General features: G+C 41.5%; 1 protein-coding gene across 1 annotated transcript in view; it reads left to right on the forward strand.

Moving 5' to 3' along the window:
• COL4A4 (collagen type IV alpha 4 chain) overlaps positions 1-18,055 on the forward strand; it is a 159,164-nt gene that overhangs the window by 43,268 nt on the left and 97,841 nt on the right. The window contains exons 5-12 of the mRNA XM_006141956.3: positions 7,380-7,514; positions 8,523-8,567; positions 9,149-9,265; positions 13,994-14,062; positions 15,097-15,132; positions 15,513-15,575; positions 15,943-15,978; positions 16,146-16,187. Coding sequence (XP_006142018.1) covers positions 7,380-7,514; positions 8,523-8,567; positions 9,149-9,265; positions 13,994-14,062; positions 15,097-15,132; positions 15,513-15,575; positions 15,943-15,978; positions 16,146-16,187 — 543 coding nt within the window. The remainder of the gene's footprint in view (positions 1-7,379; positions 7,515-8,522; positions 8,568-9,148; positions 9,266-13,993; positions 14,063-15,096; positions 15,133-15,512; positions 15,576-15,942; positions 15,979-16,145; positions 16,188-18,055) is intronic.

Consider the following 18,055-nt stretch of genomic DNA (forward strand, 5'->3'; position numbering starts at 1 on the left):
CATCAATGTGCAAGCACTTTTCTGATGAAGAATCCTTCTGTCCTTTGGGTGGATACAAGGAGTGGGACTGCTGGATCATACGGTAGTTCTATTTGTAGATTTTTGAGGAATTTCCAAATTGTTCTCCACAGTGGCTGGACTAATTTACATTCCCACCAGCAGTGTAAGAGAGTTCCCCTTTCACCACACCGTTGCCAACACTTAACATTTTTAAAAAAATCTTAGACATTCTGACTGGGGTTAGGTGGTATCTCATTGTTGTTTTGATCTGCATTTCCCTTGTGATGAGGGATATTGAGCATTTTTTCATGTGCTTTTTGGCTACTTGGATAGGGTCTCATTCTGTCCCAGTCCTCCTGCTTGAGCCTCCCTCTTGGAGCTGAAGGCGCTCACCACTATGCCCAGCTCTTTTTCAGCCAAGGTCTCAGAATGTTTGTTGCTCATACTCATAACCTGCCTGCCTCAGTCTCCCTGCGTCGCTGGGATTACAGGCACACACCAGGCCTGGTCTTTAGGTGGGTCCAGGAATCAAGCCTGGGTCTCCCACGTGGTCCCTTACTGTGGTCCACGGTGTCTTGGCAGCATAAACCACCGCAGCTGGACCTTCCTGCAACACTTGATGTCCAGCGTCATGGCCTTAGAATCCACGGGTGATTTGAAACTAGATAATTAGCATAACAAAAATGTCTTTCCTTTTTTATTATTAGCTCCTTATTTTTTAAACTTTACATCCCATGATTGTACATCTCTACAATGCACAAAATATGGTTTTTCAAAGTATGCAAGTAGTACATGACAATCACAATCAAGGATATTTCCGTATACATCACTTTTAAGAGAGAACTTACATTCTTGCTTAAGGGTTTCTTCTTTTTGTCCTCCCACCACCATCCACTCCCACATGTACCCTCTCTACGATCAGATCTTCAGATCTTTCCATTTCTGCCACAGAGTGGTGAGAGAAGATGCTAGATATAGTTTCTATACTTTGTGGAGACATATTTTGTGACCTAGCATGTGGTCAGTTTTCAATGGAGTTGAGGAAGAAGTGTATTTCACAGTCAAAAGCATCTTTGTTGTTGACTTGTTCATTTATTCATTTTTTTTCTTTTTTTGGAGCGGTTTTAGCTACAGGGCGTGTGCTCTCCCCAGCCAGACAGAAACATAGAGACAGAAAGCAAGAAATCACCCCGCAGGGGGGGCGGTCACACCACAATCCCTTCTCCTCCATTCTCCTCTTGGGATCTTGGGCACGCACGCACACACGCCCGCCATGAGTTTTAAGCCACTGGGTCCGGGACGCGAACCGCGGTCGACTACGTGGGAGTCCAGCGACATAGCCATTACGCTAACTGCTGGCTCCTTTCGTTTCTTCATTTAACCTGATTCAGCTTGTGCCTGATCCACTTTGGGCTGGAAAGGATGTGGTAGCCGTTGCGGAAAAAGTGCGGTTGTACGTGTATTTGCAGTTGTCTGTGTGTAATTCCCTCTCCTGACCTCAGATGGCTAAAACGACAACAGATTTCTTAGATTCTTGTCAGCTCCCTCAGGGTTTGGTCTCTGGAGGCAAGCAGATCAGTGGCAGACCTTAAAAGGCCCATTTGAAGATCTGGTTTTAGAATACATATCCTCTTATCTCTTGGTTTATTCTACTAAATTGTTGTGAAATAAAAGCAACTTGATCTTAGTCCTGCTCCGGAGATGTTCATGACTTGGATCATTAACAAGGGACTGGCTCTAAAGGAATGCCCTGGCCTCCGAGGAGGGGGAGGCCTGGGATTTCACGTCCACTCTGATCTCCTTCATCCTTTATTTGTACAGCTGGCCCCAGAGTCCGCTGCAGCCGTGGAGCGGCACGAATGACAGGTCTGATGACACAGTGTCGATGTGGCCTCTGAGCAGAGAGAAAGAGAGGATCTTGTGGCCTCACATGGAATGCCAAAGTTTCCTCAGCTGTCAGGTCGATTGTCGTTCCTAGAGTCAGTGGATGCCGTTTTCTGACTTCACCGTCTCACGCCGAGAGTCTTAAAGCACAGAGGCGATTGCGTGCACACAGTAGCAGAAAAAATCAGGAATACTTTGTCTGAACGTCCGTCATTTCACTGATCGCTTTTTTTCCTTTTTGTTAGACCCAATCTGGAATGGCCACCTGTTTTCTGTTGTGTTATTGCTCATACGAAGAGACTGCAGGGTTAGGAGTGGATAAAATATTTCTTTTAAACAAGATTTTCAAAAAACAATGCAAAAGTCCTGTGATGAATGATTCTCTAGTTATAAAAATGTCTTTTATGGGCCTATTTTTTATGCCTATTCATCCAGAAGTTATTTCTATTATGCCTTATAAATAAGCAAGCGTAAATATTACTCGTAAGCCTACTTTGTTTTTACTGATCCCTTCTTTTATATGAAATAAGTTAATGAAAAGAGGATTATTCTCTATACTACCGTGGATAAATTATTCACTTAAATTGGATGAACTGACAAATGACTGTTTTTAAGGATTCGTGTTTGGGAAATTTTCGTGAGCAGCTTTCTGACAGATTTAGTACTGTTATCTCAGGTTTAGTATGTGTGTCTGTGTGTATGTGTGTGTGTGTGTATATATATATATATATGTGTGTGTGTGTGTGTGTGTTTGCCATGATGCATGTGTGCTTGCCAGAGAGACAGAGAGAGAGCAAGAAAGGGAAAGTGAGAAATCTCTTCCCCCCCAGAGGGATGGCCATGCCACAGGCTCTTCTCCATTCTCCTCTTGGCGTTTTGGACATGCACACACACGTGCTTGGTATGATTTTCAAGCCGCCAGGTCCAGGACTCGAACCATGGTTGGCCATGTGGGAGTCTAGTGCCTAACTACCGCACCTCCCGCTGGCCTCAGTGCTGACCTATTTTATTAGGCATGTATTGTTCTCTGCCTTTCTTGCATTATGATCTTGGGCACCTGGACTTTGACCTCCAAGATCGCACGATCCAGTCGGTGTGGGGTTGGGAGGGACCTGTAGGTGAAGGAAAGATCCCAGTGACTGGTGAGATGTGTTATGACAGAGGCATCTTGGAGAGGTATCTAACTCTCAAGGGCAGGGCCAGGTGATTAGAGACCCCTCCCACAGAAGCATTGAGAGGTGATTCACCAGGGGTAGGTGGGGGCACTCATTTATGCAAAAGTGTGAAAGAACAGAGCCTGGTCCAAATGGCAAGGCAGCCATTGTGGCAAGTTGGGGCAGGGGAAGAAGGACTAGTATCTTCCAATAATGCAAATAATTGTTCCCTATTGTACTTTTTAAAAAAAGTATTTTATATGATTCCTTCTCACATCAGGACACTTTTCTATACTAAGTGGAATTTTACCACTGCGGTAAATATTTCCATTCCTTTTTTCCTCTGCAAAGTTTCATTAGCTCACTGGATTTAGCATTCACGTCTACACTGAAGCACATTAAAAAGATTTACAGCCATTTAATTGGCTCTCTCTTTCTCAATTACCTTTTCATATTCAAGCATGCATTTTGTTATGTATCTAAATTATACATTATTGTAAAGTACTGTGTTCACAATGGATCATTTGAAGAGTTTATGTATAAATTACATACAAGACGAGAAGATAATTCCCAAATCTAATGAAAAAGGAGTTATTTCCTGAACTTTAGCAACTTTTAAGCTTATGTTAATTCGAAGTAAGAGTAATTAACATCAGCACATGAAAAGGTCATCTGAAATCATTCTTATTCATACTTGTACATTTTAGTTTCGAATGTGTACAACATTTGTCATAAGGTGATACGATGCCTCAAATTGTGGGTTGTACCCTTATAATTATACTTTAGATTTTATTGTTATCATTTTTGTAACATACATTTAAATATTTAAGCTCTCTTTCAAAGTCTAAGCTTTTCATATTTTATGGATACTCAATGGAAAGCAGCTATTGTAGTGACGAAAAAACATAAAGAAAAGGGAAAATAAAGTAAGATTTGCTTGAAATTTAGACAGACATGGAAAGTTGCCAATTACATTTGTTGAATCAGTGACCTCATGGCAAAAGAGAAATGGTAATTCATTTTACTAGGAAGGTGACATTTGCTGACATAGGACATGTGTAAAGTAGAGTGAGAAAATGCCCTGGCTACAATTCCATGCCTAAGGTATGCCGGCCATTTCTTGAATATCTTTCTAGAAATGTTTATTTATAAGCGTACACATAGGGAAGCTGTCCTTTTGATTCTTTACAGGTGAGGTCATATGACACACTATTCTGTGGCTTGCTTTTCTTATTTCACAGTTATCCATTTGGAATAATAAGACATAATATGGGACCAGCGATGGCATAATGGCTATGTCATTGAACTCCCACGTAGTCGACCATGGTTCAAGTCCCCGACCCGGTGACTTGAACTTATGCTGGGCACATGTGCGTGCGTGCCCAACATCCCAAGAGGAGAATGGAGGAGAAGGGATTATGGCATGGCCTTCCCCCTTTGGTGGTGATTTCTCGCTTTCTGACTCTCTGTCTCTGTCTTTCTGGTGAGCACATGTGCCCCATAGCAAAAACCTCTCAAAGAAAAGAAAAAAAGAATAATAAGACATAGTAACCATAGTTAGTGTTTATTGTGTCAGACAATACGCTAAACAACTTAATATACATTATTTTTTTTATGCCCATAAGCCATTTTCACAAAGATGTTGAGCAACAGCGAGATTGAGAAACAGACTCAAGATCACATAGCTAGTAACCTGGACCTGGGCTTCAGAGACAGGGGCTATCCACAGAACCTAGACACTCCATCACCCTATTCATCCTCATGACATCATCACAAAGATGTTCTGTGTCATTCGGGTGTCAGAATCTGCATTTCTTTCCAGAACCCTAGAAGCCTGCCTGGCACAGTCATTCCCTACCCACCACCAGGGGTCCTCAGCCATTGTGGCAAATACCCCCGCCCCGCTCCCTTACCCCATGGGCAGGATAGCTTATTTTGCCCAGAGGCCCTTATACACCCGAGGGGCAGTGTTATATTTGCCCTAGAGATTTAAAGGATCTGACCTGAGCAGACATCTGAAATCCACTGAGCTTGTGCATGCACAGATCAAGACTTACTTGCTCACTGAATGCAGTTATGCATATCATTTTGGGTAGTAAAAGAATTTAACATGATTTTTCTTACATCTGGGAAAATAATAAGGACAAAAAATCACAGGCAAATAGCTTGACTTCGAATGAATACCAGGGGTGTCTTCAACCTGCAGCGAAATACAACCTGTGCTCTGAAATAGTCGGGCTCATCAGAGACCACCGCGGGTGGCAGCGTACAGTCAGGTCTCCTGCATTCGGGGAAAGCCTTGTGACGAACTTCATTAGAAAGCTTCCCTTTACTTAACGTAAAGGTACATCCTCAGGTTTCAAAGCCAGTTATTTTAAAAGACGTGAATCAAAGATCCTCTCTAGCCACATCAAATTATAGACAGAGGTTCAACGTTCAGTCTAGAAAGATCATAGTCAATAGTATTGCTTTTTTCACAGCTTGAAAATCACTTTCCTAACCCTACAGGGCCCAGGGAGAAGGTGTCTGAGGTAGACAGGTGGTCAGGTTTTGGCCACCAAGCCTGTGGGCAGAGTCATTCCAGCCCATCCATCCCTTATCTAGTCCAAAGGGAGATCCTCAGCCAAAGGCCATAGTTGTGGGTAGAATTAACTATGAGCAAATATCTGTGCCCACATTGTTCTTCTATCAAATTGGAGAGGTAAACAATACACTGATGAACAAATATAGGATGTAAAGACATGCAACACGAAATGCTAAGAAGAAAACAGACAGAAGGCTGTAATGGAGACCCACGGAGTGGGGGGTGTGGAGGAAGGCCTCTGGGGAGGTAGCACATAGGCTGAGAACCAAATGATGAAAAGATCGGCCCAGAGGGAAGGATGTGCAGAGGCTCTAAGACAGGGAGCCATGTGGCTGGGAAGTGGGGAGCGTGGGAATAGGCATAGCTGCAAGGGAGGCAGGAACTTGGAAGGCCTGAAAGTGAGGGATGTGCTGTTCCTCTACATGCAGAGGGCAGGCGGGCAGGATTTTATAAAGCAGGGCAAGGCTGTGTTCTGATTTCTGTCTTAATGTCACTCTGGTGGTTTTGTGGGGAGAGAGGCTTAGAGGAGGGTAAGAGGAAGCTGGGAGAGCTTGCAGGAAGCCTGAGCAATATTCCTGCAGGTGCTGGCTTACACTGGAAGTGACGATGGAGACAACAGGTGGGTGAGTTTCAGATCTGTTTTGGAAGTAAAAATTATAGGAGTTAATCAGGAATTAAATTTCAGTGTGGGGCCAGCAGATGGTGTGGTTGTTACATCACTGGACTCCTACAAGGACCCAATGACTTAAAAATCACGCTGGGTACGTGTGCATGCATGCCCAAGATCCCAGAAGGAGAATGGAGGAGAAGGAATTGTGGTTTGGTCATCCCCTTTGGGGGGGTGATTTCCCCCTCACTGTCTCTGTCTCTCTCTCCAGAGAGTACACACACCCTAAGGCAAAAATCTCTAAAATAAAATTAAAAAAATAGTGTGACAGAAAGAAGAGTATCAAGGTTGAGCCCCAGGAGTCAGGCTTGATTACCTGGATAGATAAGGAAGGTATGTGGAGGCTCAGATTTGGAAGAAGAATCAAGAGTTCATTTTGGAATTTCCTCTCTCTCTCTTTGGCCCTTTCCTTCGTTCTGCCCTTTTCTTTTTCTTTCTTTAAGCTGAAGTATTGTCAATTCTAAGGAGGCAGCTGGGTGTGACATCTGAGCTGAGACATATAAGTGGAGGTGTTGGAATTTGTGGCACTAAAATCACAATCCAGAGGAACCATGTGTGTCAGGATTGTAGAGACAGAGACAGAGAAAGGGAAGCTGGGGCAGAGAAGAGGGCAATGCGCAGGGTCCTTACTCCAGAGTAGGACCAGCTGTAAGGTTTGCAGCTGTCTGCAATGGGCAATGACCAGGCATTGCTTCATCCAGAGGCAATGAATGGGGACAAGTAGGGGCACAGAAAGTTCCTCATCTTTGTGCCAGAGATGTTCCATTTTAGGCGCCAGGGGAGAACTGAGCTATCTTGTGGAGTTTCTCCACCTAAAACAAGAGATGATCTATTTATTCATGAAAGCTGGATTGATCACTGAAAGCAAATGCAGCCATTCAAGTTTATCATACACTTTAAACTCAAATTGAATAAGGTAATGTCACTGTTTATTACTTTTACAGTAAATCAATCATTTGTGTTTCTATGACTAGAGTCACTCAAATCTCATTCTCTGGTCTTCTGTTGGCCCAAGTGACCATATACTTGTGTTGGACGATACCTCCTAAGAATCATCCCCTTATCACTTCTTTTTAATCTGTCTTCTCAGGGCCAACCAGGACCACCAGGGCCTCAGGGTCCAATTGGGCCCCTGGGACACCCAGGACCCATTGGGCTTCCAGGGGAAAAAGGAATGAGAGGTGACAGTGGCCCTCCTGGAGCAGCGGGGGACAAAGGAGATAAGGTAAAGCCACTTTGTCAGTGAAAGAGTCCCACTGGCCCCTCACCAGCAGCACTGACCACACTGTGCCTTACAATACGTTAAGTCTACACTCCTCGTCAATAGTCAGTACTCATTCCCAGCCCCTTCGCAGAGGAGCATGCCCACAGAGCTTCTCTGTGCACATAAATACATGTGCGTACCCAGTAAGGGGATATATCGTTTTATGGCTTTTTAAAAAAATCTACATGGGGGCCAGCCTGTGGCAGGGGAGTTAAGATGGCTGGATCCCACATGGCTGACTACGCTGTTCAAGTCATGGATTGGTGGCTTGAAAAACTGGGCACATGTGCATGCATGTTCCAAATCCTAAAGGGACAGAGATGGAGGAGAAGAGATTGCTGTATGACTATTCCCCACAAGGGGTGCTTTTTTGTTCCCTCTCTCTGTCTCTGTCTCTCTCCAGCAAGTGTACATGTGCCCTCTGGGAAGACTTTTAAACTACACAATATTATTGTGTAGTGTATTGTGGTGAGACTTTCTTTTCTTCACTCAACTGTATGTCTTAGAGATCATTCCTCATCAGTTTATGCAGATTGAATTTATTTCCTTAAAAAATTACCGTAATATGGATAAAACTATAGTTTATTCTCTATTGATGAGAATGTGAGACTCTGCCCCCAATTTAGTGTAAGGCAGCTGTGTGAAAGTCATCCCGTAAATCTCCTGAGTTCACAGTCAAGAGGTGTAGGAGAGACTGAGAGGCTGAATTTCTGGCTTACTCCACATGGAATGTTTCCTTTGAATTGATCCTGCCAAGTTGTCTTCCTGAGTGCATAATATGCCCACAGTGAGGCACAAAAGTTTCATTTTAAAATGTTAGCATTTATCCATCAATGCAAAATCAGGTGTCCATGACGGCTAAGTGGTTTAAAACATGAGTCATTGATTATTTGTGTTTTCATGTAAATCAACTTTTAACTTAATACTTCAGAAAATTTTATATCTTTCTTCTATTTTGTGGAATTTTAGGGTCCAACTGGTATTCCTGGGTTTCCAGGCTTGGATGGCATACCTGTAAGTATCTATGAATTTTCTCCATTGTTTTTAAAGGGAGAAACACTCATTAAAATCCTTAAAACCACATGTTCAAAATACACACACCTATACACACACACACACACACACACACTTTATTTGAAGAGCAAAATTTTCCAACAGTTTAGAGAAAACAATCCAGAATAGGATCTTGATATACTTGTCATATCAAGTACTATATTCTGGAAATAAATGTATGAATATAATTAAATTTTTTATTTGCTGGTTAATCCTAGCATTGAATTAGACTTAATATTCTCATTCTAATATACAAATCAAGAGGAATAAGGAAGAGGTACTTTGAGGCTTTACAATTCATTAGTCTTTCTAAGGACTTAAAGGAAATCTCCCAGAATATGCCAAACTAGATTCATTTCCATTTGGTTGTAGTAAGTTTAATTTTTTAAAATTTTTGCTATATTGCACAGCACTAGGGGGTGTGGAAGGAAATTTCCAAACTGAAACAAATAAACCTGTTGCTATAATTTGAGTATTCATACTGTGTAACCTTTGTGCTACAATATTTTTGCAAATTGCTTCACTGTCATTATTCTTCACAGGGGCACCCAGGGCCTCCTGGATCCAGAGGCAAACCGGGCATTAATGGCTACAATGGTTCACGAGGTGATCCGGGATTCCCAGGAGAAAGAGGAGCTCCTGGCCCAGGAGGCCCCCCAGTAAGTCGCCCTTAACTCATCCTAGTAGGAATCTCAAGTGAAAAGGCCCCACAGATAGAACAGACTTAGTGATTCAAGAAACAACATTAACCCATGTGTATCTGGAGAATGATGATCTAATGGAGGTGACGGGGGCGGGTGAGGGCAGAGAGGTGGGCAGGACATCGAACACAATGGCCCTTGTAGACTATGAAAGGGGACCGGCTATTCTTACCCATGCCGTGAGAAGGCACTGGGTGGTTTTAAAGAAAGAAGCAATACTTGAGGCCAGCAGGTGATGTGGTGGTTAAGGCACTGGACTCCCACATGGCTGTCCGTGGTTTGAGTTCTGGACCAGGCAGCTTGAAAAATCGCACCAGGTGCGTATGTATGTGTGCCCAACATTCTGAGAGGAGAATGGAGGAGAAGGGATTGCAGCCTGGCCATTCCCACTAATGAATGATTTTTTTTACTTTTCCTCTCTTCATCTCTCTCTGTTCCTCTCCAGTGAGCACTCATGCCCTATGGCAAAAACATAAAAGAGAAAGAAAAAAAGTAAGAGAAAGAAAGAAAGAAAAGAAAGAAAAAGAAAGAAAGAAAGAAAGAAAGAAAGGAAGGAAGGAAGGAAGGAAGGAAGGAAGGAAGGAAGGAAGGAAGGAAGGAAGGAAGGAAAGAAGAAAGTGAAAAGAAGCAATATGATCTGAGAGAAGTTTCATTAAGATGTCTTTGGCTGCTGTACAGAAAATGCATAGCAGGGAAAAGGGAGCAGAGAGGCCAGTTAGCAAAACTTATGTTGCTAATTATTCAGGGCCCACTGTATAAACATAAGTCTCTGTAGGTATTTCAAACATTAATGTTTTTAATATAGGAAGGGTGGCACGTGGAGTAGTGGTTGGTCACAACAGATCTCAGGTATTGTCATGACTACTGATTGCAAGGGCTCACACACAGCCAGGATCCAGAGCCAGGCAGCTTCTCTGACTCTACAGCCACTGCCTCACCCCTATGCCCAGACACCAGCAAACACACACTCAAGTTTCTACCTTCCTGCTTGGCAGCAACAGCAGACCAAGAAGAGGAACTCTTTCTCACTTCTGCCTTCCACATTTCCCAAGTGGAATTAACCTCATACCCCGCTGCAGAGGAGTCCGAGAAACGCAGTCCCAAATCTAGTTTGACTTTCTTGTCCCTGTAAGACAAGAAGATAAATTAGAGAAGGTTTGAAATGCATGTCCAGAAATATTGGGTCGGAAAAGTCATGACTCATTTTTTCATAAAAGACATAGAAAAAGGGAATAGTGGATGGTGTAATGATTACATTGCTGGACTCCCACGTAGTCGATGGCAGTTCAAGTCCAGGACTCAGTGGTTTAAAATTCATGCTGAGTGTGTGTGTGTGTGTGCATGCCCCAAATCCCGAGATGAGAATGGAGGAGAAGGGATTGCTTCGTGGCCATCACCCCCTGGGGGGAGGTGATTTCTTAATTTCTGTCTCTCTGTGTTTTTGGTAGATGCACGCATCCTATAGTAAAAAATTTCTCTCTAAAAAAGAAAATATGTCATGACTTACCCAATGACCTAATAGTTGACGCCACCTAGCCCTTGAGGAAAACTTCACAGCCCTTGTCCTTTATGTTTTTCTTTAAAATGGACTTTCATTTCAATATAACTTCAGCAAATGCTACCTCCTATATTCCTTGTCTCTCAACCCATTCTATTTCCTCTATCCCTTTTAATCCCTTTTCTCTTTCTTTTTCTCACTGAAATAAAGACTGCAGATAATTGTTTTTTCCAAGTTGGTTCTCTTTGACTGTTTTTCAGGACTCTTTGCCCTTCCCTGATTCCTTCTAAAGGATTGTCTTCTCATCCCCACTGTTGTCACTCTGCTCTCCACTTGTTATTCTTCTTTTTCCTTCAGATCTGAGCGGAACTGATCTGAACACAGAACTCAGAAAGAATTTCCATACTCACATTTTTCTTTTGGTACTAAGAAAGAACAACAACCATCTCTCATTGTTAAGCTTCTCATCCACCCTTTGATCTCGAACTCAGCCATTTGAAGATTCAAGTGCAGCCTGGTGAATGCACATTTCTTAAGCTCTTCAAATTGGGCCCAACCTCATTCTACTGATTCAGGAAGATTTGAGAGAGCCATTTTTGATTTAATATAGCATGTAGCACTGACCACAAAAGTGAAGTTTATCGTAATGGTCTCTTGGCGGTGTGGCTTTCTTACCTTTGACCATGTTGCACAGAAATGTGAGAATGTAAGAACTTTGCAGGTTAAAACCATACGGAGCAACCTTGGCAAGCAATGGGAAAAATTACTGTTGCTTTGTGGCCTTTAACCTGTTTCATTAAAACATGAAGAACTCTTTTACTGTTAGTTAAAAATATAGAGAAAAATGAAAACAATAAAACTAAGATTCATTTAGAACATTGTAATTTGAAATAGCGAGAACCCAAATGTTTGATTTCTTTGTAAAGACTTTTTAAGAATGCTTTGAACAGTGCTTGCTTCTTCTCATGCTATAACTTACGATGTTAAATGCACGTGTTTCCTATGCCTTGGCTAAACGCCATACCCTGTTCTAAGTCTGGGTCCGCTTCCAGAGTTGTGAAACATTTCTAAGAGCTCCTTTCATGTAAGGATTTCTGCCTGTGTCACTTCCTCCAGGATATCTTCATCCTTTCCGTGGTAACTATTGTCTTGTTTTAAGCTGTTCCGGTCATCTTCACTGAGTTTTTCGGGCTGTATACACAGGCTCTTCAATGACATGGTATAGCTGTTTCATCTATAACTTCATTCGCATTCTACTTGAATTTTACTTCCAGCATTGCCATTTTGAATTTCTTTCCTTCACTTTCACCTCTGTTGATCATTTCCTCCTTCAATTACCCATTGTAAAAATGTTATGTGGGTCTACGACAAAGATCTGAGGTGGTAGGACCAGTAGATGGCATAGTGATTACAATGCTGGACTTCTCCATAGCCGGCCATGGTTTGAGTCCTGGACCAGGTGGTTTGAAACTCACACCTGGAATAAGTACATGTATGCCTAAGATCCTGGGTGGAGAATGGAGGAGAAAGGATAGTGGCATGGCCATCTTCTTTTGGGGGGGTAATCTCTCACTTGCCCTCTCACTGTCTCTATCTCTTTCTCCTTCCACCAGAACATGCACCCTTAAAAAACTCTCAAAAAAAAAAAAAAGATTTAAGGAGGCAACAGAAACTCCAAGTTTTGCTGTCTGTGTGTCTATGTCCCCTGAATAATAGATGTGGAGTGACAATCACAGACAGAGTTGGAAAAAAGTGATGTGACCAGTCAGTGATCCTGATTCACATCTGTTGTTTTCGTAGTGATTTGGGGTTAGAAGAGCTAGCAGTGAGGCTTATACGTATGCAATCACTCAGTTAATTTACAGTTATAATTTAATTTGAACCATGCAGTTGGAGAACTGGTGTTATTTAATTTAAATGTGGAATTGAATTCATGCAAATTCGAACTGTGCAAAGTCTGGACTGCCTATATAGGCAAATCTCATTTCTCAAGTAAAGTATTGTCATAATTTACTATAAAACTGTTATGTCTATTTGAAGCAAAGTTTGACACTCCTGCCAGAGGGATTAGCTTTGAAATTTGTATGTCCATCACAGGAGCTTGATATTTGAAGATGGTAAATGTTTTTTAGGCTTTTGCCATAGGGCACATGTGCTTGACAGAGAGAGACAGAGACAGGGAAAGTGAGCAATCACCCCCCCCCACCCCCCAGGGGGATGGCCATGCCACAATCCCTTCTCTTCCATTCTCCTCTCAAGATTTTGGGCACACATGCACACATGCCTGGCATGATATTCAGACTGCCAAGTCCAGGGCTTGAACTATGATCAGCCATATGAGAGTCCAGTCCTTCACAGCCAGGACACCTGCTGGCCCTAAAGATGGTAAAATTTTTAGACAGTAAACAATTTAAAATATACTAAAATATTAAGGTGTTAAATAGTAAAACTTTAGTGGATAAAAAAAACTATATTGAGGTATTTTATTCACTTTCAAAAAATACACTAAAAGGGGGCCAGCAGGTGGTGTGGTGGTGAAGGCACTGCACACTCCCCCATGGCTGACCACAGTTTGAGTCCTGAACCTGGTGTCTTGCTTTCTCACTTCCCTTCTCTCTCTGTGTTCTTTCTGGTCAAATGAAAATAAATGAATGCATGAATAAACTTAAATAAATAATTCTTTTTTAAAAAATACACCAAACAAACTAGCAGCTACATACAAAAACCTCCTAAAAGGAACATGTTATGCTTTTATAATGTTAATCAGACAAAGGATGCATAGACTATATTTTTAATACACATACTGAAGTGAATAAAATATCTTTTATTATTTCTATGGCATAAATTAACTAACAACTGCAAAATTGGTTATTTGTAAGAATAATGCATATGCATTTCAGTGTGAAAAAAATGCAATTTTTCTGTTGAGTAACTAGCAACTGATTAGATATTAGCAAGTGCATTGCCTTAGGAGATTTCTTACCCAATCTTAGCTGAGTATTGAGTTAATATGTATGAAAACCTAATATTTATTAGGATGTTCCTAATAACAAAGAGGATAAACAAATCTTCACTAATGAAACATGATCATAAGAGTAAGTGTATTGCTTAGTAAAACTTCATATGGAAAAGAAAATATTGAAATGGCAATGAGCTATTTTTCTCCTTAAGTGAATTTTTTTTTTCAGGGCCTTCATGGGGAAAAAGGAGAAAAAGGAAATTCAGTGTTTCTTTTAGGTGCCATTAAAGGTGTTCAGGTAAGTGATGAACATGGTAGGTTTCATGTTTTTCCAAGTAGGTAAGCCATACAGGACAGGTGTGGACAAGGAGGTCCTTCGAAGAGGACGCTCACAGGCGTGTACAGACGCAATGTCTTTCGTCATGTGGACTCTAAATTCCCATGTCTCCAAACTATTCAGAAGCATGAGAGGTATATTTATTTTAGGGTTTCTCAGTTTTGGTGCAATAGATATTTGAGGCCAGATTAGTGAAAATGGTGAAGCAACAGGAAGATACAATACATTTTCAAGACTTGCGTGACTCTCTTAGGGGAGAACAGTCCACAGCAATAAGATAAAACTAAATTGCTTCTATCTGTGCCACTTTGGGTGGTACAGAACTGAGGGGTGAGAACTCGAGAGAGTTCGCAGAATTTGTACCCTCTGTTCCTAGTTAGACTTGTTAAACAAGAGCTATGGTTTTGTTTACAGTTTAAATGAGATGTTACTAAACTTAGCGTCAAAAGCTGAGGTATTCCAATGAGGTGTACAGTGTATTAGTCAAAGTAAACAGAAACCACTGGGACTTCAAGGAACTCTCTTAACCTCTCTGCAGCCATCTTTCCTCATTTGTCAAAGAAAAAGGCAGATGTGAGAGCATTTCCACATGAATTCCTTCTAGGTTCACTCTAGCACAGTCAATGGAGCAAGGCGTCTAAAGCAACGGAAAGCTTGGCAGTGAGACCAGAGATGGTTAAACTGTGAGGAAATGGGGCCATGGGATTGAGAATTTGGAAAAGTTTAAACCAAAAGACAAAACCTCATCTTGATTTCATGTAGCTATGACTCAGTCTTTCTCTGGTTTCAGCTAATTAGAGGAAGAATTCAGGGCATTAGAATGGAGAAAGAAAATCACCTCCAGAGAGTCCTCCTGAAGTGACTTCTCAACATGGAAAAATTGTACAAACTGCACAATTAGATCAGTCCAAATAATGTGTGTTTCTCTACTCTTCCATAATCTGTGTTGTAGAAAAATTGTGTTGCTCTTATAAAGTAATGTATCCTTATTGCAGGGAGACAGAGGAGATCCAGGACCGCCGGGCTTACCAGTAAGTCTTCAGAACAGGCCATGTGTTTCTACTTCTTCCTCAAATGACCCCCACTTAATGTTTAACTTTAGGTTTGAATGATATACGGCCAGCTACATAACTGGTGGGGCCCACTTGGTACAAAATGACAATTTAGGTACCTGTTCAACAGTTATTAAGAATTTCAAGATGGCGCCAGCAGAAGACGAGCTAAAGCATGGGTCCCATGTGATGGCACAGACCACAGGCCCATGAAGCCAGCCTGGAAACTCTACAAGCTGTCTCTGATCTTCCTTATCTATCTTTTAATGAATTTTTGGCCTTGCTCATGTACATACAGCCACCCAATAGTTAGGAAAGTAACTATGGTTAACGAATCAACTGATTTTTCTCATGTCTAGGGCTCTAGGGGTGCAAGAGGACCAGCTGGCCCCAGAGGATATCCTGGAGAGCCAGGGTCATTCGTAAGTACCACAAGGCTGATGCTGACCCTCTAAGAACCGAGATTGCACATTATAGTGAGAAAGCAAAGTTGCCATCTTGGGTCACACAGAGGTGGGGTCACTGAAATTGTAATCTGAAAACACACCGTTAGCAGTGAGATCCTCCTGAGAGCTCAGGTCCTCTGAGGATAAGCCGCTGACCATCTTATGTGTAACAACGGCCCATCCATGATAGACAGTCCATCATGCATAGTTTAAAATTGAGGGTTTCCTAAATAGGAATTTGAGGCAATGAAGATATATTTTAATTTCTATGATGAATCATTGATTTTTGTTTTGTTTTTTGTTTTTTGTTTTTTTTTGCTTTTTGTCCTTGCCATTGTTTTAGGGACCTCCTGGCCATCCTGGAAGTCCAGGTTTGAAGGTAAGCAGCCATGAGTACGATACATAAATAAAGCCCACGCAAGAATAAATGATTGCTGATACTTTTCAGCATTATGTGTTTTTGCCGACCAAATTTCCTGGAATTCTTACTCACTTTAAATTACTTTTGTAAAATTCAAAAGGAATTCAATTTCTTTTCTTTTCCAGGGTAATCCTGGCATGGGAGTAAAAGGCCAAATGGGAGACCCGGTAAGAACCCAATCCCTTTTTGCAGAGTTGCTAATGGTGAAATAAATGTGAATGCTTCCCAGTCATGGCGGCTGTTCTGATTATTAGTTCACTTGTGTTCATTATCCAATCACTTTGTGATTCTACGGCTTAGAACTTCTGGTTGCCGAATGATAATGGCAGCAGTACGCTTTACTGTAAAATGGCCATTCTGTCTAAATTTAACACTATATTCAAGGTCATTTATAAATGCGTTTCTTCCTAGGAAAAAGATAGACTATTTTTGATATTATATTATATCCAGAGTAAGTTTTGTTAAATTATTGATTTGTTTGGGTTAATTTCACAAGTTTCATAAACTCTGTACGTAAGTATCAATATGAATACAAATAAAAAATACAAATATAGGAACCAGCAGATGGCATAATGGCTATGTCACTGGACTCCCATGTAGTCGACTGCGGTTCGAGTCCTGGACTTTGTGGCTTAAACTCATGCCGGGTGCATGTGCATGTATGCCCAAGGTCCTGAGAGGAGAATGGAGGAGAAGGAATTGTGGCATGGCCATCCCCCTGGGGGCTGATTTCTTGCTTTCTGTCTCTCTGTCTCTCTCTGTCTTTTTTGACAAGTGCACATACCCTATAGCAAAAACCTCTGCAAAAAAAAAAAAAAAAAATTCAAATATAAATAACCAGAACCAAGAACATTTAGCAACATGCAATCTTCAACTTTACTCACAGCCTTCCTCACTGTCTGCCACCCTCCAACTCTTCACACTCTTGGTCCTTTCTGCTGAAATGTAGTAAGGACAAGCTTTAGAAAAGTGATTTAAGATGCTAGCTCACCTGAATGTCCAGCAGTAGGTCAGGAGCTTTTTCAACAACTGAGGTAAAAGAGATACTGAGAACCTGCTTTATGCCAGGCTGGGCTTGTCACTGGGATTTAGCAAGAAAGGCTCATCCCTGCTCTCATGGAGTTCCAGTGAGATTAAGTCATGGAACAGTCATTTAACAGAACAAGAAGATTGTCAAAGCTATATAGGGGGACTCCAAGGTGGGGAAATGCCTATGATACCATGTTGAGCAGAAAGTACACATTATAAAAGTACGGTTCAACTTTGTAAGAGCAATAACAGAACTATACTAACATATACACGTAGGGATTTCATCGCCTCAGTGCTAGTAGTATTTCATTGTTCAGAAAAACTGTGGATTGAGGAGTGTTCAGCAACATCCCAGACCTCTACCCACTAGATGCCAACAGCATCCCCTTCCCCAGGTGTAACAACCCAAAATGTCTCAGGACCCTGCCAAATGTCCCTGGAGAGAGAGGGTGTCCAGTTATCTCCTTACCTCCTTGGGAAACACTGACTTACAGAAATGGCTTCATGAAAATATATGAATACAATGTTCTTCAACCTTGAAGGTCACGAGCTCCTGAAAATGTCTGTCTCAGCCCCAGAAGCCCAGGCATTCCCATTGAGAAGCACTGCATTGTAGTCAAGCAAGCATTGCCCATTCGGCCACCGTCAATGCCAAGGCTATTAACATACTTGCAAACTCAGGCTGTAGAGTAACAGACGTATGTGACTAGGAGGTGGTTGCTCAAATGACCCAAAATGTACTTACATTAATTCTTTTACAGTGCATAGGCATTTAAAAAAAAAAAAAAAAAAACGAGATTCTGAAGAATTTTTAGTATAATAGGAAAATACTTACAAAAGATTTTAACAAAAAAGATACAATGATTTAAACATTTAATAAAATATATTGTATATATTGAAGTATGTTTATATATTTATTAAATAGCATTATTCTGACTACAGTGTATTTTCAATGACATTTAATAAGCCTTTGGTTTTACTTATCTTTTAAGGTTTTTGCCCTAGA

Source organism: Tupaia chinensis, unplaced genomic scaffold, assembly GCF_000334495.1.
Source record: "Tupaia chinensis unplaced genomic scaffold, TupChi_1.0 Scaffold000066_1, whole genome shotgun sequence".
In the NCBI taxonomy this organism is placed as follows: Eukaryota; Metazoa; Chordata; class Mammalia; order Scandentia; family Tupaiidae; genus Tupaia; species Tupaia belangeri.